Source organism: Pseudonaja textilis, chromosome 3 (genome assembly GCF_049901715.1).
Source record: "Pseudonaja textilis isolate UNSWEBS1 chromosome 3, rPseTex1.2, whole genome shotgun sequence".
NCBI classification, from domain to species: Eukaryota; Metazoa; Chordata; class Lepidosauria; order Squamata; family Elapidae; genus Pseudonaja; species Pseudonaja textilis.
In genome coordinates this window covers 109,195,956-109,217,000 of record NC_141992.1, presented here as the reverse complement: position 1 = coordinate 109,217,000, position 21,045 = coordinate 109,195,956, and the positions used below count along the sequence as shown (strand labels likewise).

General features: G+C 38.8%; 1 protein-coding gene across 1 annotated transcript in view; it reads right to left on the bottom strand.

Moving 5' to 3' along the window:
• Window positions 1-18,850, bottom strand: part of HARS1 (histidyl-tRNA synthetase 1) — a 39,195-nt gene extending 20,345 nt beyond the window's left edge. Inside the window, exons 1-7 of the mRNA XM_087930574.1 lie at window positions 18,764-18,850; window positions 16,399-16,518; window positions 11,521-11,616; window positions 9,823-9,948; window positions 8,504-8,611; window positions 6,763-6,861; window positions 1,008-1,101 (exon numbers count right to left, since the gene is read on the bottom strand). Coding sequence (XP_087786700.1) covers window positions 1,008-1,101; window positions 6,763-6,861; window positions 8,504-8,611; window positions 9,823-9,948; window positions 11,521-11,616; window positions 16,399-16,518; window positions 18,764-18,823 — 703 coding nt within the window. The 5' untranslated portion in view covers window positions 18,824-18,850. The remainder of the gene's footprint in view (window positions 1-1,007; window positions 1,102-6,762; window positions 6,862-8,503; window positions 8,612-9,822; window positions 9,949-11,520; window positions 11,617-16,398; window positions 16,519-18,763) is intronic.
• Between the last annotated feature and the right edge of the window lie 2,195 nt (window positions 18,851-21,045).

Genomic DNA, 21,045 nt, shown 5'->3' with positions numbered 1-21,045 from the left:
CATAAACATCTCATAAACTTCAAGCATGGTGGTGGAGAAGTGGTGATTTGGGCTTGTTTTGCAGCCTTAGGACTTGGGCACCTTGCAGTCATTGAGTTGACCATGAACTCCTCTGTATACCAAAGTATTGTAGAGTCAAATATGAGGCCATACTGTACAGGTAGTCCTTGCTTAACAATACTGAGACAGGAAATGCCCTTGTAAAGTGATGCAGATGTAAACTGAAATGTGACCATGATGCTTGGTGACAGCAGTCCCAGTGGCCATAGTTAAACAAACACCGTGCAGGTTGCTAAGCAAGGACCTCATGTAACCTTGGCTTCTGACTTCCTGTCAGCTTCCCCATAGACTATACTTGTGGGAAGCTGATAGAGAAGATTACAAATTGAGATTGTGAGACACTGTGACAGCAAGTATGAAGTCTGGTCATAACTACCACTCCAATGCCATTATAAGTTCAAAGAGTCCCTCTTTAAGAGAGATGGGCAGTTCAAATATGTGAAAATAATAAAAAAATGGTTGCTGTACAAGTGATCTTAAACAAGGACCACCTATATACAGGTAGATCTGACTGACTGCCTCGATGCTTTGTGCAGCAAGCATTCAAAGTTACGAGGATGTTGAAAACACAACTGTGTGGTCTATGCATGCATTTATGATCTTTACATCTCTTTCACTCACATGATCCTCATTACATTCAGTATGCATTGTCCCTGCACTTGACCCATCTTCTCCCCCCCGCACCCCCCAAGAGCAGAGATTGGAGAGGATTACAAGAGAGTGAAGAACATACAATGGAGAATACACACCAAAAGGAACACTTTAGTGTTGCCTGTCTTGAGTGGGCTAAGCGGCCAGCCAGTATATTCCCCATTATGTACCTTTTTATTTTCTTGTCAACTCTTATGTATCACCTTAACCAGTAATAGGATAGAAGAGAGTGATATAGGTTTTAGGCCTGCAAGTCTTAGAGAACTAAGACATATCTGACCTGTTTTGATACTTACCATGGAGCCTTACATATCCACCAATATGATCTGCAATTTCTGGTGCCAATCCCTTTTCTCCAACCATCTCATTTTTTACATCTTCCCAAGCCATCTGTAGACAAGAACAAAACTATATATATTCTGCTTCAATGAGGGGTGTTTCTCTTCTATTATCCTGAGATAATCTGAATTATGTTGTTTCTTCTTGTTTTTTCCACTGTGATTCTAAACACTCTGAGTCTAGAAGACTAATAATTTTCAGAAAATTCTATTAAAAACATGCAACAATTGGGTACAAAAATATTTCTTTGAATAGAATCTTTAGGAAAAAAGACTAAAAATGAAATAACCAATATAATAAGATCCTTTTAAATATACAGGGCAATCATATTTGAAATATTGTATTCAGTTCTGGTCATTGTAGCTCAAAGCTATACAATAACGCTGGGAAATGCGCAGAAAAAATCTACCAAAATAATTAGGGGTTCCCCTATCTTAACCTACAAGAAACTAGAATGATATTTGGGGCATTTTAGTTTACAAAAAAGGCTGATAAGAGGAAAATCTAATAGAAGTGTATGAAATCATACAGTATAGAAAATGGATAGGAAAGCTTTATTTCTTACTGTATTAAAATTGAAGTTATCTAATCAAATTTAAGACTGTTAAATTTGATAATTGTTTTACAAAGTGGAAACCACAGAATTTATTGTCATCAAATACGGTGATAGCCAACTACACTGCTCAAAAAAATAAAGGGAACACTTAAACAACACAATGTAACTCCAAGTCAATCACACTTCTTTGAAATCAAACTGTCCACTTAGGTAGCAACACTGACTGACAATCAATTTCACATGCTGTTGTGCAAATGGAATAGACAACAGGTGGAAAGCATAGGCAGTTAGCAAGACATCCCCAATAAAGGAGTGGTTCTGCAGGTGGTGACCACAGACCACTTCTCAGTTCCTATGCTTTCTGGCTGACGGTTTGGTCACTTTTGAATGCTGGCGGTGCTGTCACTCTAGTGGTAGCATGAGACAGAGTCTACAACCCACACAAGTGGCTCAGGTAGTGCAGCTCATCCAGGATGGCACATCAATGCGAGCTGTGGCAAAAAAGTTTGCTGTGTCTGTCAGCGTAGTGTCCAGAGCATAGAGGTGCTACCAGGAGACAGGCCAGTACATCAGAAGACATGGAGGAGGCCGTAGGAGAGCAACAACCCAGCATCCGGACCGCTACCTCCGCCTTTGTGCAAGGAGGGATAGGAGGAACACTGCCAGAGCCCTGCAAAATGACCTCCAGTGGGCCACAAATGTGCACGTGGCTGCTCAAACGGTCAGAAACAGACTCCATGAGGGTGGTATGAGGGCCCTATGTCCACAGGTGGGGGTTGTGCTTATAGCCCAACACCGTGCAGGACGTTTGGCATTTGCCAGAGAACACCAAGATTGGCAAATTCGCCACTGGCACCCTGTGCTCTTCACAGATGAAAGCAGGTTCACACTGAGCACATGTGACAGGCATGACAGGGCCTGGAGACACCGTGGAGAGCGTTCTGCTGCCTGCAACATCCTCCAGCATGACCGGTTTGGCAGTGGGTCAGTAATGGTGTGGGGTGGCATTTCTTTAGGGGGCTGCACAGCCCTCCATGTGCTCGCCAGAGGTAGCCTGACTGCCATTAGGTACTGAGATGAGATCCTCAGACCCCTTGTGAGACCATATGCTGGTGCAGTTGGCCCTGGGTTCCTCCTAATGCAAGACAATGCTAGACCTCATGTGGCTGGAGTGGGTCAGCAGTTCCTGCAAGACAAAGGCATTGATGCTAAGGACTGGCCTGCCCGTTCCCCACACCTGAATCCAATTGAGCACATCTGAGACATCATGTCTCGCTCCATCCACCGCCATGTTGCACCACAGACTGTCCAGGAGTTGGGGGATGCTTTATTCCAGGTGTGGGAGGAGATCCCTCAGGAGACCATCTACCACCTCATCAGGAGCATGCCCAGGCGTTGTAGGGAGGTCATACAGGCACGTGGAGGCCACACACACTACTGAGCCTCATTTTGACTTGTTTTAAGGACATTACATCAAAGTTGGATCAGCCTGTCGTGCTTTTCTCCACTTTAATTTTGAGTGTAACTCCAAATCCAGACCTCCATGGGTTGCTAAATTTGATTTCCATTGATAATTTTTGTGTGATTTTGTTGTCAGCACATTCAACTATGTAATGAACAAAGTATTTAATAAGAATATTTCATTCATTCAGATCTAGGATGTCTTATTTTTGTGTTCCCTTTATTTTTTTGAGCAGTGTAGTTATATTGTTAAACAGAACTAGACAGATCAATGAAGGATAGCTAGTAGCCTTAGTTTTTTATATTAATTATTAAGTTACATGGAAGCATAATTTATATACCAGTTCTCAATGAGTTTGTTGGATTTTACAAAAGGAATGGCTATTCAGGGGCCTCAAGGTTCTCTTTAATTTATTAGGATCCTGCTGTTATTAAAAGAGTTAAATTCTAGCCTCTACAATTTTAGCTTGTTCATCTGTTCAGGCAACCTTTAATTTTTATCTGTCAAGTAAGCAAAGCTAATTACAAAGAAAATGAATAGGCCTTCTAAATTTCTAGGAGTTAAGACACAGTAGCAATTATAAAATCAATAACCTCTTATTTGAATTCAGCTCATAATAATTCTTCAAATCTGACTATAGGCTATCTTGAAATCAAATCTACCATTGCCATAAACCCAGACTGAGCTACAGAACAGAGTTTTTCTACAGGGTAGATTTATCTCCCCCAAGAAAATTGGCTTCTCTTTGTAGAAAGGTTGAGGGGGGAAAGGGGGGGAGGAGATAAGACCTCTTTGGCAGAATTAATATTACCAGTAGTATTATTGCAATTGGAAAAAGACAGGTTACCACATCAACTGGGGCTACAATTTCCATCACTAAACAATGTGGTCATACAGCATTCACAAGACCACACTGTTTAACAATATCCTTTCTACAATCCCTGTTGCTGCTAAGTGAGGATGAGTTGGTAAACAAACACATCCTCATAAATCCCACCACATTCCAACAATAAAGTCTGTGGCAGGTAGGCAAGTGGCTGCTGAGTGGGAGAGGAGGCAAGGGAGGGAGTGGGTGGGTGGGTGGGTAAGCATGCTGTGAATACAGCAAGGCTTGGGGAGGGTGTGTGGATTGTGGTGGAGGACACATGATGCAAATGCAGTGAGGCTGGGAGGATATGTGAGTGTCCAGAGAGATGTGCTGCAAGTACAAGACTCAGGAAGGGTGCATAGGTGGCAAGGGAGACACAAGCAGGGCAGAGCTTGAGGTAGTTCATGCTGGGTAGGGGAGCACAAGGGTGTATGAGGGTGCACAAATGGCTGGGGTGACGCAATGCAAGCGTATCTCTTAGCTATGTGAATTATTGCTTTTCTCAGCTGCTGTGTATTTTAATCTTTGTAGTAGCAATGGTGGCACAGTGGTTAGAATGCAGTATTTCAGGCTAACTCTGCCCACAATCTGCAGTTTGATCCTGACTGGCTCAAGGTTGACTCAGCTTTCCATCCTTCCGAGGTCTGTAAAATGAGGACCCAGATTGCTGGGAGCAATATGCTGATTCTGTAAACTCCTTAGAGAAGGCTATAAAGCACTGTGAAGCAGTATATAAGTCTAAATGCTATTTCTATTTCTATATGTATTTTTTTATGGTAATCATTGTCCAATGAGTGTCACTGTTGAGATGGGTGGCTATATAAATCAATCAAATAAATAAATTTAAACATTCAATGATCCTAAGAAAAAACAGTTAAGATTCTCAGCTTGAAGAAAAAATGGGAAACCATCTCAACCACAGGTTGCAAAATTCTTTACAATACTTTAGCAAGGACTTAAAACCTCCCCAAATCTGACATAACTGTACTTTAAATGTTCAATTTGTCCATGTATGAGCTCTTAATTTTTTCACCATTCTCAAACAAATCATTGTTTATTCCACTTCTGAGAAAAATGTTTTTATGCGTTTCCTGGCTTTATAGAATGGATGGAGCATCTATAATCTTCTAGCACAGCAATAGGAAAATTGGAAGACTTTGGATGAATCACCAAAAACATTTGAAAATCACCATAGAAGCCAAGGTTTGCAATGTGGTACCTAGGGTCTTATGACACATACATTATTTCCAGTAGCATCCACAGAGCCTGCAATACTGCATTCTAACCACTGTGCCACCATTGCTACTCAATGGCCAACAGATCAAAAGCCTATTTTCAGAGAAATAAAAGTGTATAATTTTATGATTAATACACTCCAGTGGTCCTCAACTTACAACCACAATTGAACCAAAAATTTATGTTGCTAAGTAAAACATTTGTTAAGTGAGTTCTGCCCCATTTTACAACATTTTTGTCATAGTTGTTAAGTGACTCACTGCAATTGTTAAATTAGTAACCCAGTTGTTAAGGGAATCTTGCTCCTCCATTGACTTTGCTGTTCAGAAGGGTGCAAAAGGGATCACATGATACTGCAACCGTCATAAATATGAGTCAGTAGCTAAGCATCTGAATTTTGATCAAGTGACCATGGGGATACTGCAATCATAAGTATGAAAAATGGTCATAAGAAACTTTTTTCAGTACTGTTGTAACTTTGAATGAAAGATTACCTGTACAGCCGTACAGGCACTATTTTAGTAATATCTGATAGCCTATAAAGGAGAATATTTGTAGCTCAGGGTTGAAATGAGGAATCCTTGGTGCTCTTTGAATATATGATGTTACCTAATTTGAGTAACGAAACATCTGCAAGACAACAACCAAGCTCAGAGAGCACAAAGGACTCCTTATATGATAACCTCGACTATCACTACAATATTCACTAATTCTTTATTAGTTCTGATTTATAAATCTAATTCTAATGCATTTGTATCTGTAGTTATGAAATTGAGCCTGGGCATTCTGGAAAAAAGTTCTGATGTAATTTTGACGTCAAACATCACCACATATTTCTCAAAACCTCCCTTTGCCCCCTTAAGTTTCACTGTATTCTTGAAGTTCAAAATTGTTGGTTAGGAGGTAGAATTTCGCTGTTGGCTAAGGGAACCATTTATCTAAGCTAAGGATTTGGATCTATAGCTCAGCTACACTGAAATAAATCAATATCCCTTCCTTTATTCCTGCTCATTCTAAATCTATAAATAGAGTTGAATTTTTTTGCCTTGAATAATAAATGTTGATATAATACAAACTTTTCAGGCTGGTTCTCTGAACTCTTATTTCTACTGGGAGACAAATCAGAACTGTCTTACTGAGTTTTATCACCTCCTTTGTTAAAAGGTATCTCGTTGAAATCAAAACCACAACTCTTTCTCTCTAATGGTGTTCTTTCTCATTGCGAAGCTTCTAGATTAGAATAGATTGTTTTATGAGTTTTCCTGTCTATAAAACAGGGGTAGGCCACCAACAGCCCCGCCAGCACTCTGAGAAAAATCACTGAAATTTAGTAGCTGAATTTTGTTTTTTTGAAGCAATTTGCAAGGTCAGGAACCTAAGTCGTGGCCCCTGATCCCTCAACAGTTGTCCATCCTGATGTCCTGATCTATCTTCTTGAATAGAGAAGTTAAATTTTATCTTCTTTGCTCTTGTAACTTTTCTAATAGCAGCCACAATAATGCTATTGAGATTTTATGGTCAATGTATTTTTTTCCCCTGGCTGTTCTAGTCTCTTGAATTATCTTCTTGTCTTAATAATAAAGTTCTTACCTTGTCTAACTTGTCTACAGTGGAGCAAATGGTCCGGAATTTTATATCTGGAACCCCACAGACTGCAAACATCCCATCAAGTATACGTCGATCATTGACCTAGAAGGAAACTGAGATGTTTTCAAGCAACAATTCCCAATAGATTTTGATTCTATTGGTAGTATTCCTGGATTATTTGTAGTTTGGACCTTAGACCATTGATTTACAGTTATTCCAGTCCTTCTCACTGGGCCATGTACTAGGGATAAGTGGATGTTTAATCTATTTTTATTTCTAGTCTTGGAAAATATTGAGGGTTCTGGCAAATCTAATACTACTTATTTGTATGCTTTTTGGTTACAGTAGATATAAAAGGTCTACACACTTCTGTTAAAGTGCTAGGTTTTTGAGATGTGAAAAAAATCAACCCAAGTTAAATCACTTCATATATAATTTTGTGTGTGTGTGTGTGTATTCATGTACATATAAGCATCAAACATATGATTTGGAATTATGGTGAAAAAAATCAGCCTTGGTCTCATCGGATTATAACACATTTTCCCACATGCTTTTCTCAGATGTGATATGGTTTTTTGCAAAATGTAGCCAGACTTGGATTTTTTTTTATTTTAAGAAAAGGTTTCCATCTTGTCACCCTACTGCACAGTCAGACATAAAAAGAAGATGGGAGATTATTGTTACATGTAGTACATAACCAGTACTTGCCAGAAATTCCTGCAGCTCCTTTAATGTAGCTGTAGGCTCTTGCCAGCCTCTCATACCAGTTTTTTTCTTGCTTTGTTATCAATTTTGGAGGGACATCTATTTCTTGGTAAAGTCAGTGTTGTGCCATATTTTCTCCACTTGCTGACGACTGTCCTGTGTCCCATCCAATGCTTTTGTACTTTCTCTTGACTGATACTTTTAAACAATGAGATCCTTTTGATGCTTCGTAAGGTCTTTGCAAACCATGGGATTTGCTGTAAGTGACAACTGAGTAAACATCAGAAAAATCCTATGAGAACAACTGAATTTTATATAGGCTTGATCAGAGTCACATTCATTGATGGAAGGTACGTACCAGTTATTATTTAAGATCAGTTTGAATGTGGTTGATTAATTCTGAACAAAGCCACATCCCTACTTAAGATGGCTTGCATATTTATGCAACCATGTTATTGTAAGTTTTTTAATGTTTACTCCCCCCCCCATTTTTTTTTTAGTTTTTCAATTCAATTGTATAGCTTGTATGCTGTATTAAATGTGGAAAAACCTCTGAAGTGATTTATCTTGGGCTGTTTTTTATATATCAAAAACCTGGCATTTTAATATAGTTGGTTAGACTTTTTATATCCTGTGTAGATTCACCCAGGAACTCAAAAGAATATCTATATTCTACATCTGAAGAATATCTGTATTCTACAACAACTAAGCAGTAGCCTGGACAGAGACATGGAACTATAAGTTCTATAGCTGAAGTTGTGCTTGAATTAAGATCCTTCTTGTAGCATCAAAATTAATAGCTGGGATATTAGTATTAGATATAAGTAACAGCAATAGGCTTATTACAAAATGTGGACAATTCTGCTGCCAAATACACATAAGATTTTTTAAAAAATGTCTCAATGATTAATGCATACCACTTGTTGCCAGAAATCAAAGAGAAATTACAAGTACCAATTGATTACAATCATTCTAAGGCTAAAACCAACATAACCACGAGAAAAAAGTGGATTGTGATCCAGGTCTTGTACTTACTGACCTTGATTAGAAAGTCTCCTATTTGTAGGGCGCATAGAATCTCATGCACAATTTTCAGACACTCAGCATCAGGAATCATGATGTCATAATGGCCAGCAATGTCAAAATCCTGGGTTACAAATTGCAGATATAAGAAAATCCTTGAAGTATAAGCTGTCCAGCAGATTCAGTCATTGGTGCTACATTGTTTGGTATATAGGAGCTACCTTTCCAAGTCTTTATATCAGAAAAGCAGAAACCTCTATGATCATACATAACACACTGAGGCAACTAAGGATTGTTTGAGGCTAAGTCTTCTACATCTTCCAATAATGCAAATTATTACTGGAGGGCTGTCTCCTTTCATTTGTCATAGAAATAAATAAATCCCAGAGTAGCTTACAAGAATTGGATTTCTTGAGGCATCTCTTTAATTGCCCCTCCCTATCCATAATCATATAGAAGATTCTGAAAAATGACCATAAAGGGGTGGGAAGGATAAACGTTATCTGACAATTGCCAAATGGACTTAGGGCATTGATGGGGGAAGGAAAAACAAGGAAGCAATGCCTTCCCCAACCTCCTTGGCAATGTCTGGAAAAACTCAGAAAATGGCCACTCCCCAATTTTATTGCAATAAACAATACAATAAACTTTAGAATAAGACATACAGGTAGTCCTCAATATAGAAACGTAATTGGGACCAGAATTTATGTTGCTAAGGAAGGCAATTGTTATATGAGGAAGATTGGGATGGCATGGACTGCAACAGGTAGGGGGAGTGAAAATGGGAAGCTGCTGCAGGCAATGGGCAGTTAATAGTGGGCATGGGCTTTCCATTTTGACCTCTCCCCACTGCTGTTGCCTCTGCACCTGTACTCCAGCCTAAAACTGAAAGGGCAGTTTGTTTGCCCCCCCCAACTGCCCCCCAGCACTGTCTGATCCCCCCAGGCACCTTTCTCAGCTGTGTGCTAGTACCGATACTTAGCTGCCCCTCCCCTGCTTTGGCGCTCACCCTGGATTACCGTTCCCAGCCTTGTCTGGCCCATCACAGATGCCCCTCGACATGAGCGACTCTGAGCGGGCCAGATAGTTGGCCATACCCATCCAGTCATGTGACCACCCAGCCACGCCCATCTGGCCCTTTAAGGGCAACCATAATGCTGATCCAATCCTCAATGAAATTGAGTTTGACACCCGACATAAACTAAGAAGATAAAAATTGTTGCAACATTAGGAAATGCTACTCACATTGGTATCCAATACTGTGGAGCTATGGATCCCACTGTGGAGAAAGCCAATTAGTCATATACAGTCTAATGATAGTTCGCATGTACTTACACACTGATAGAACTCCCTGTAACGTCCCTTCGTCATGGCTGGGTTATCCCGCCTGTAGACTTTAGCAATTTGGTAACGCTTAATGTTGGTGATTTTGTTCATAGCCAAATAACGAGCAAATGGCACCTGGACCAAGAAGGCTAAGGAGAACCCTTGAAATCATAAGGCAACTCATCTTTCTTTCTGTGACTAATCTTCTAGAACAGAGGGGGAATCTAAACATCTTTACAGGTAGTCCTCAATGTACAACCAATATGACCATTCAAAATTACAGGTATTTATGACAGTAGCACTGTCTACAGTGATCACCATTTGTAGCTTTCCCAGCTGGCTTCTGACAAGCAAAGTTAATGGAGAAAGCCAGGTTCATTTAATGCCTGCATGATTCACTTAACAACTATAGTTTAACAACTATAGCAAAATAGTCATAAAATGGGGCAAAAACAACAAATGCTCACTTGGCAACATAAATTTTGGGCTCAGTTGTGGTCATAAGTTGAGAACTACCTGTACTGCTAAGTAACCTCTCTCAAGCAGAAACTATTAAAAAATCCTAACAGGAAGATACCCTTCTCTGAGACTTCTGAGTAATTCAAATATGCACCAAGGCATAATCATTATTATTTAAATTCCCATCAGTTTACAAATGATTTAAAACATGAAAAATAAGGCAGTAAAAATAACAAGACAACAAGATAGAGATGGCACAATAACAAAATGCAGGAAACCAAACAAAAACAAGCTGGGTTAAGTCTCCAAAAAGCCAGGTCATCACTAGCAGGAAAGGAAAAAATGCACCAGGAGCAAAATGGGAAGTCAGGTCTAAAGTAAGAAACGTAACCCTATGAACCTTCCTCAATGTCTGGATATAACCCATATTTCACCAATACAAGAGAGGTATCTTGTTCTTAAGTACCTGTATAGAGATGTGCCATTATGTTCCTTCTAAGCAGCTTGAAATATGGCATCAGGTAGCTACCATATTATTTAGCAAACCTCTTTGAAAAAAATCTAAGTCTTACCCTTGTGGAAGGCTTAAACATTTCTCTTAAAGAGTCCAGAAGAAAATATTATGATCTCTTCTCCTTTTTGGTTTGTTTTTTTCTCTGTTCTGAAACAAACTGCATAACGGATTTACTCTAACCAGAACTACAAATCTAGATTTTATTTTATTCCTGCTAACTTTATGTAGTTCAGCCAATATTTGGTTTGATCCAATTTAGAGATATGAAAATATGAAATTAATACCTACATTTACCTTCTGCAAAATACGGGTAACAACACGTTCTTATGTTACCTACTCAAAAGTAAATTTCACTAAAGTTGTTTTCAATATTCCTCAATGGAACATGCTCTCATATAATTGGATGTATATCTGCCTACATGTAATTAAGCAACTTTATAGTTTTTTGTAAAAGCAGGCTGTGAAAATAATCCTCAAAAATTGAATACTTTAGCAATGGATCCCATGATATTTTGTAACTTCTGTGGCACCAAATTATCTGTGTACTTATATATTTCCCCTCTTTTCTTTATCTTCAGTTGAAAACTTATTAACCAACAAGTTAAGCTATCAAAATAATGCTTCCAGTCTATGGACTGAGCTTTAATAGTTCTGATCACAGAATATGGAATGTGAGTTCAAAATGCCTTCTTGCCATTTTATATTTAAATCAGGAATACCAGGATTTAGGATACAGTCAAATCATAGCGAAGCGATAGCAGCTCTCCTCCTTGGTCTTTCAGATCATAGATGAGCTTTGAGTCTTCTCCATATTTCCCTGTTAAGGTTTCCTAAAAAAGAAAAGAATAGGAAAGAAGACAGGAAAAAGAAATAAAAAGGGAGAGACATGAGCAACAGTAAAGCATGCTGTTACAAGAGACCAATAAAAGTTCTAGTCACAATGTGCATACAAAGGTCACAATTACTTGGGCAACTGAATAAAAATAATAACACTAAATAATTTATATTCCTTTCTTCTACTACTTATATAATAGTAGCTTAAGCAAAACAAAAATCCACAAAACAAAAACCAGTAAAATTAATAACATTAATATAAAGGTCAAAATAATGAATAGCAGTGATGTAAATAGGAAAGGAGGACAAGTGCAGGGAGGGTGTTACACCAGGTATAGAGACCAGATTTTAAACCAATTTACCTTTTTGCTTTATTTCATTGTGAAGAACCTTTGAAGTGAATGCATGGAAGATTTAACTGAAATGATGTTTCAGAATCATGAGAGTACCACAGAAACAGGCATTTGTATAAGGCTTTTTTCTTGCGTGTGTAGGAAAAGGGGTACTTTTAATGGACAATGAACACAAGGAGACACAGAAAACAATCAGGAAAATCTCATATGTGCCAGTGTTGCAACCAGACTTGACTAAAGCCTTGATGTTTGGTACCTTGTGTTACACAAACATTCTCCAATTCTGATAATATATGTAGAACTGTTCTCAGAGAAAGAAAATAAATTACTGCATCTATCTATTACCAAGAAATTAAAGTTAAATAAAACAACAACAACAACACATCTAAGCCAAAGTTTTGCAGTCATATGGGCTGGTAAAGGTATTTCAGTCATAATGAAAAACCACAAGGGCAAATTTTCTCAGGCTGGGATGTGTTATGAATACCATGCACCAAGAAGGCTGTAGAAGGCAAAAGTTAATTTATAATTATTCAGGATTGGCAATAAAATTCAGGAACAGTAGTGAGATCATTCACACAATTGCTCTCAAAAATGTTAAGAAAGGGGAGAGATGGATGTATCCTCTTGTTTAGCTTCTACAATAATTCTATGGTAGAAACTTTAGAAAACCCAATTTTAATGTTTCCAGAACTGAAGAATATAATTGTCTCTTGTTGTATTGTTTTCTTTACTTCATCATGCTCTGTAGAGTTCAGTAATATGCAGGACAAGCTGGCCATCACATTCCAAAATCAAAACTTTTGGTACAGTATTTGACAAAAAAAATCCACTCTAAAACTATGGTCATTGAGAAGTATCAAACAATCAATAACTTCTAATATTTGAGATTATTATTCTATGGAGGAGTTCAGACAGATTTTATTCTGCTAGTCATTGCCAGCTCTAGGGGGCGATGCTTATCTCCATTTCAAGGCATTGAGCCAGACCTTTCTGCAGTCATGTGGCCAACATGACATGATGGACTGCTGTTACCTTCCCACCGAAGTTGTAGCTATTTATCTACTTGGATTTGTATGCTTTTGAACTGCTACGTTGGTGAGAGCTGGGGCAAGGACAGGAATTCACCCCATTGTGTGGAGCTCAGGTCTCGAGCCTGGGCTGCCAGCTTTCCAGCCAGCAAGCCCAGCATCTTAAATGCTGAGCCATCATGCCGCCCTTTCATTCCATAGGAATTTGGAAAACACATTATGAATATATTAGCTAAACAGTGTTAAAATCTTCACTGATCACTAAAATATTCTTCTTTCCTAAAGGAAAATAGCAGGCAAAATTTATATGGTGTCCAAATGAAAATACATGCAAAGCAGAATGCCACAAATAGCGTTAACAATATTCCTGAGGTTCATTTTTGCTGCCTCTATATGTCTACCTAATCAATGAGACTGGAATGCTGAGAACTGAAGTGAGAATTTGAAGGTGGATGATGAATGAGCTACTGGCTTACTGTAAATGATGGAATTAGACAGGTCCTATAGCTCACAAAAGACAGTTACAGTCAGAGAACCACAAAAGAATCAGTTGGGATTTAGTATTGTTCCACATACATTTCTCATAAGTTTCCTAAACCTAGAGGATTTTTTATCTAAGCATGAACATATAATTCATTATTTATACACTGTATAAATGTGATGCCTGGTGCATTCTACATTGTCTCTGCAGGATATTTATATTTTGATGGAATCAGGCTGTAATAACATTTAATGATCAGAATATTGCTAGAAATAGTTACAAAAATATTTTTAAGAGGCTTAATTGTTGCTATATTTTTTGAAAATTAACTTCCTTTAGAGTTTTCAAATCTAGCCTTTAAAGAAAATGATTAGAAAGAAATGTCTCCCAAACCTTATTTATATTGGTCCCACTCCCACTTAGGAAAGGGTCTATTCTACATAACAAAGATCTACCTCCATCAGGCAGAGCCTTATAACTGCCCCTCATTGTACCACCCACCAAGTTTCAACCAAACTTAGCACCCAGACAACCTACAAAGCTAGCTATGACCTCTGACAGCAACCAATCAGGATACGCTTCCTGTGCCCCAGGAAGTTCAAAGCCAGAGAGGGTATAAAACCCAGGGACTCTCAGCATCTCTTCCCTTTTCTTCACCCAGGATCTCCAAGGCATGTGGTCCTGTTCATCAATAAACCTTTTTTCCAAACAACTTCCATGAATCCAGTGTCTTTTTCCCCACCTGGAAGTGAACCCAGAAGGATATTTCTTCCAACAATGAAAAACAAAGTCCGGTTGCCTTTTGAAAAAAGCACCTTTGGGGCAGCCATGACTTGGATGGCTTTAAGAAACTCAGGACAGCAGGAAAAGGGGGCTGGCCCTGTCGAACCTCGCAGGCCCACCCCGGGGGTCAGGCTCAGAGAAAGCCGGAGTGCCCTTGCCAAAGATGCTCTTCAGCCAGTCAACCCACCCACCCCGTGCGCTTTTGCTGCACTTTGGTCAAGTACAGCCACTCGCTTGAGGAGGATCTCACCAATCATGTGTGCCCTCCCAGCCCCGCCATAGCAGGCCACGGGGTCACAAGAGAAGGAGAGGGAGGAGGACGATCGCTGGAGCCTTAGTGCAGGAGAGGAGAGGCACTGTCCTTGCCTTCGCACCACATTTGTGCTCAAGGCAGCCCTTGCCTCCTGCCACTTCGGGCTCGAGCTGTAAGCCACATTATGTTGCTAGGGGCAAGTGAGGCAGGGTCACATTGTGACTCTGCATCATAATGGACTCCAGCACCTCATCTCCCCCATTATGAAGCACACTAAAGTTCACTGCTGTCCAAGGTGCTGCAAGAGTTCCTCGTGGCCTGCCCAATGCCTCATATCAGAATCGGGTTGGGGGGGGGAGACAGAGAGAGAGACAGAGAGAGACAGAGAGGGAGAGAGAGAGAGAGACACAGAGATAGAGAGCGGGGAGAGGGAGGAGGAGATAGGGGAGAAAAGATACACAGAGAGAGGTACAGAGAGGGGGGAGAGTCGGAGAGAGGGAAAGGGGGAGAGGGAGTGAGAGATACACAGAGAGGGGGGGAGATAGAGATACAGTGTGGGGAGAGAGGGAGACAAAGACAGATACGGGGGAGATAGAGACGGAGGGGGGAGAGAGAGGTGGGGGGAGATGTCAAAAGGGTTTTGTGGCTCCCGGTGTTTTTTAACAACCAGTTCTCTGCACTAATGACCAGCTGGGTAGGCGTGGCTAGGGGATCATGTGACTGAGTGGGAGTGAGTGACATTGAGTTTGCCACACTCACCTAGGTTTTGTGGCTCCCAGTGTTTTCTTTTCTGTGGGAAATGGGTGCAAATGGCTCTTTGAGTGTTTAAGGTTGCAGACCCCTGGTATAGGAGATTTCCTCGCTAGAGAAACCTTATTAAGAACCCATCCTATGTCCTCAAATTACATTTAAATATAAATAAAATAATCAGCACTACACTAGGACTAAAACCTAAACATTAGAAAAAGCTAAGAAAAAAACCCATAAAATTAACTATATGAAGTCAACTGACCCCACTTCTTTTCAATTACTATATTAATGCAATGATAGATGTCTTCATGCAAGGAAGAGTTTCACATACTCACTAGTCGATTTCTGTAGGGAAAGTCATTACAGATTAACTATGTAAGAAGTCTTGTGATTTACATCCTTGCTCTCTTTCCATTTTCCCTTCTTTTTCTTTGTCTTTCCTCTTTCCCAATCTCCTTTCCCGTCCTTTACTGAATGCTCAAATGCAAAAGGGGAAACATTTCTCGATGCCTTGTGATCAAATGCCACTTTTGCTAATAGCTTGTTTTGCTGGCATGCTGCCAGTGAAAACGGAGCTCCTCCATTTATGACTGCCACAGCTTCCTGTAGCAAACTGCCAGCCGCCACCGAGTTGTAGATCAGCACCTGGTTGGCCTGGGCTGTGCTGAGGCCAGTCCTTTGCTGTTTCCAGGGTAGCCCTGTGGGCCAGATCTACGTACCCCATGGGCCAGATCCCTGAGCTAGTTGAAATCAATTTTAAATTATTGGAATCAATCCTCTGATGATCATGCATCTCACTCACACTTAGGGTAATCCTACTCTCCATAGGTACACTCGTTCTGCACATACTTTTCTCCCTCATCTCTCTCTATCTTTCCCAAGAAGCTTCTCTTCCTCTGCCTGTTGCCCTTCTCTTTTTAAATAATAATAATAATTAAGAACAGAGAGATTTGCTGAATGCTGAGAAAGCTAACTATGGAACCAGTTCACAATGTAACATTCAGCGGAGGAATTATTTTCTTAAAATATGTTTAATTTTATTTCATTTTCCTTCAGTTATTTGAAAGTCATAGATTTGAGGGTTCTCTGTTCTGAACTGGTACCATGCCTAACTTGTGTCATCTTACCTTTAATTCAAATACTGGAGTATCTATTGTTTCAGCTCCATGACGTTTGAAGCATTGGGTAATGATATTGAAGACTTTTTCTCTGATAGCCATCTGTTTGGGATTATAATCCCGAGTACCCTTGAAAGCAAAAATGAAACATCAGAAGAAAACCTCAGCAAGTTCCATCCTATTAAAAGTGTAGTACATTAAGAAAGTGTAGATGTACAGCCTGATACTGAGTATATCAAAAGAAAACAATTCATAGTATATCTTTCCTATTTGGAGCTTTTAATTTAGTTAAACTAGAAGAAATATGGGGACAACGCGTTGCAGATTTTGAAAATTATATAACTTTGATAAGGATGGGTGGAATTCTTCTCACTTTCTCTCATAACATACATAGTTTCTAGTAATCATCAGTTGTAGGGCAAACCAGATCATGATCTAATACATACCAATACTAGAAAGATGTGCATAGGAAGTATCAAACAATTGCACAGTATCTGCAAACATCTACACTCTTGTGAGACTGATTTCTCAATCAATATAAATTGGACTGCAATCCAATTTATATTCTATGGATGGATTCTATCAGAATAAGCTTGTTTAATAGAAAGTTATAAATATTAAATTTCAATATGACAATGAAAATGGTTGTAAAAGGTTGTAAAATCATTTATAAAAATTATTCATAACAAAACATTCATAAGATTAATAGAACTGTTAAATAATGTATTCTGCTGGATTCTAAAGTTTTGTTTCAGAGACTATTACATGACCACCATTTTATCAGATTAACTGGAATATAAAAAACTTGAAGTGCCAGATATTCATATAACAGACTATGATGACAATTTAAGAATTTTAACCTGCATTTCCGGTAGAAGTCTGGGGGATTACTGGTAATATTTCACTTGGACTGCTAGAGATTCTCCAGAGTTTTATACTTTAGAATGTTTTCAAAGGCAGAAAAAACTTTCCTGGGAAAGGGGAAGTTCTGGAAATCAACCCTTCTGCTCCCTTGGATGCTCTTAGAAAACGTATTGAAGAAGAACTGATCGGGTTAGTTTCTGATTGGAGGCTGGGCAATCAGAAATAACTTCACTGTGGAAGAACCAGAAGTTTTAAATAGCAATAAGCAATAGCACTTAGATTCACATACTATTTCACAGTGCCTTGTAGCCCTCTCTAAGCGGCTTAGAGTCAGCATATTGCTTGTTAGAATCTGGGTCCTCCGTATTACCCACCTCAGAAAGATGGAAGGTTGAGTCAACATTGAGCCTGGTGAGATTCAATCTGCCAAACTGCAGTCAGCCAGCAGTCAGCAGAAGTATCCTGCAGTACTGCATTCTAACTACTGTGCCATCGCGACTCTTTCATTAAAACTCTTTTATAAACAGTTACTGAATATTGCCAATCCAATAGGTAGAGCACCTTTTGACAATATTCACATGTCTTTAGCATCACTTCCAGATCCATAATTGTGAAGTGTCCATAGAACTGTACATCTTAGCAAAATATTTTTTTTTATAATATTATATCTTTTTGTATCTCCCTTAATGACTGTAGTAAAAATGATTGTGAAAATGGGTCCAGCCACATGATTTGCTTAATGATGGCACTGATTAGTGACCAAAATTCCAGTCCCAATTGTGATCATAAATTGAGGACTTTGCTAAGTGTTTTGCTTACTGAACACTTTATTTAGCTTGCAAAAGTACACAGATGCTCCAAAAAAGCAACTTTTTTTCAGCACAGGATATAATTTGGAGACAAATCTTTTCAGGGTTAGAGTTTAAAAGGAATCTGGGCAAGTACTGCACCCAGAAATTTGTATACTAAAGATAAATTTCTTCATAAAAAAACCCGATAACAGAATAGAGCAGTAGACTCTAAAGCTGGGGCTTATGCAGAAGAAAATCTAGTACATGTGTGGCACAGAGATCATAACGAAGAATCATCAAATTCTTCCTTGATCCCCAAAAGTCTTTTTGGTAGCATAAAAATGAATACAGGTAGTCATTGACTTATGACCACAATGATACCAAAATTTCTGTTGCTAAGCAAGACAGTTGTTATGACTTCTTTTGCCACAGTTGTCAAATGAATCATTGCAGATAAGTAAATTGTGTGGTTATTAAGCAAATCTGAATGGTGATCATATGACTCTGAGACATACTGTCATAAACACATGTTAGTTGCCCAGTGTCCAAATTTTGATCATGTGACCACGGGGATGCTACAACAATCATAAGTCACTTTTTTCAGCACTGTTGTAACTTTGATCAGGGATTAAACAAATGGATATAAGTCAAGGACTACCTGTAATTGTTAAACGTTCCACAAACTGCAATGGAAAAAAAGGAAAAGTTGAAAAGTTTACCTTAGGTGTCTTCAAAACAAATTTATGTTTGCCTTCTTCAGGATGCATTGCTGACTTCATCTCCAGCAACTTTGACACTTGCTTTGTGATCTGAAATATATTATTTTTAATCACTGTAAATTACATATACATTAATTGCTACAATGTACAATGCACAACATTTTTCTTTCTTGCTACATATTGGGATAAGCACCTATCCCAAATAATCTTTTTCTATATTGTCTTACTGCACATTTAACTTTTATTTTCATGGCTCAACATAGCACTTCTTCCCTCTTTAAACTTCTAAAAAATTACTTAAATATGTTAGTCTAAACCCCACCCCCCCAAGAAATTTCCTAGAAAGCTAGTATAATAGGAAACAACACTTATTTTTTTTAATCTAGGGTTGATTTAGAAGGAAATAGACAATATTACACAAGAAATGTATAATGGCTCTGCACTACATCCTACAACCCCTTGAATCTCCAAATACCTACGCAAGGGTCCTCTTTGTAGACTTCAGTTCAGCATTCAAAACCATCATTCCATACATTCTTCTAACTAAATTAAACTAGCTAGAGGTACCTGAACACACTTGTAAGTGGGTCATAAGCTTCCTAACAGACAGGAAGCAGCAGGTGAAGCTAGGCAGAATCACATCTGATACCTGTACAATTAGCACAGCCCCCCGCTGTGTGCTTCTCCACTTCTCTTCTCTCTATATACCAATGACTGCATCTCAAACGATCCATCTGTTAAAATACTGAAGTTTGCAGATGACACAAGAGTCATTGGTCTCATTTGAGACAATGATGAATCCATATACAGACAGGAGGTTGTACAACTTGCCTCGTGGTGTAACCGGAACAATCTGGAACTGAACACACTCAAAACTGTAGAAATGGTGATAGACTTTAGAAGAAACCCTCCCATACTACCACCTCTTACAATACTAGACAACACAGTATCAACAGTAGAGACCTTCAAATTTCTAAGTTCTATTATATCACATGACCTAAAATGGACACCTAACATCAAAAACGTCATCAAAAAAGCACAACAAAGAATGTTCCTTCTGCGCCAACTCAGAAAGTTCAAACTACCCAAGGAACTGCTGATACAGTTCTACAGAAGAATTATGAGTCTGTCATCTGCACCTCTATAACTGTCTAGTTTGGTTCTGCAACCCAACAGGACAGACATAGACTTCATAGGATAATTAGGACTGCAGAAAAAACAATTACTACCAACCTGCCTTCAATTGAGGACCTGTATACTGCACAAGTCAAAAAGAGGGCTGTGAAAATATTTAGAGACCCCTCACATCCCAGACATAAACTGTTTCAAGCCTCAAAATGATGCTTATAGAGCACTGCACACCAGAACAACTAGACATCAGGACAGTTTTTCCCCGAACGCCATCACTCTGCTAAACAAATAATTCCCTCAACACTGTCCAACTATTTACAAAGTCTGCACTACTATTAATCTTCTCATCACTCCTTATCACCCATCTCCTCCCACTTGTGATTGTATGACTATTTTATTGTATAATTATTTGTCGCTTGTATCCTTACGATTTATATTGACTGTTTCCTAGTATGATTTGATTGCTTATTGTACCCTATGACTATTATTAAGTGTTGTACCTTATGATTCTTGACTCTTGACAAATGTATCTTTTCTTTTATGTACACTGAAAGCATTTGCACCAAGACAAATTCCTTGTGTGTCCAATCACACTTGGCCAATAAAAGAATTCTAATTCTAAAAAAAACCAAACATATACTATATGGACAATATTCTCTTCAGTCAAGACTATATACTGGTGCTGTTTCTTTTTTCCCCAAAAACATATAAGCATACAACTTCTTACAGTATAACCTTTCATTTACATTTTCGAAAACCTGTTTATTTATTCTGCTTTTCATATATACTAACCTAGAATTGTAAGGATTTGGTATCAGTTTTATACCATATAGTTGAGGTATGCAAGATTAAAGTCACTGAAGGACTACATACATTTAATTGTTACATAGCTTCCTTTGTAATTTCCCCCTTGCAAAGCACAACTAAAAGGGAATAAATACAGCTAGTCCTCAATTTACAACAGTTTGTTTAGTGACTGTTTAAAGTTACCACAGCACTGAAAAAATTGACTTATAACCATTTTTCACACATATGGCCGCTGTAGCATCTCCATGATCACGTGGTTTACATTTGGATGCTTGACAACTGATTCACATATATGACTATTGCAGCGTCCTGGAGTCATGAGATCCCCCTTTGTGTCCTTCTGA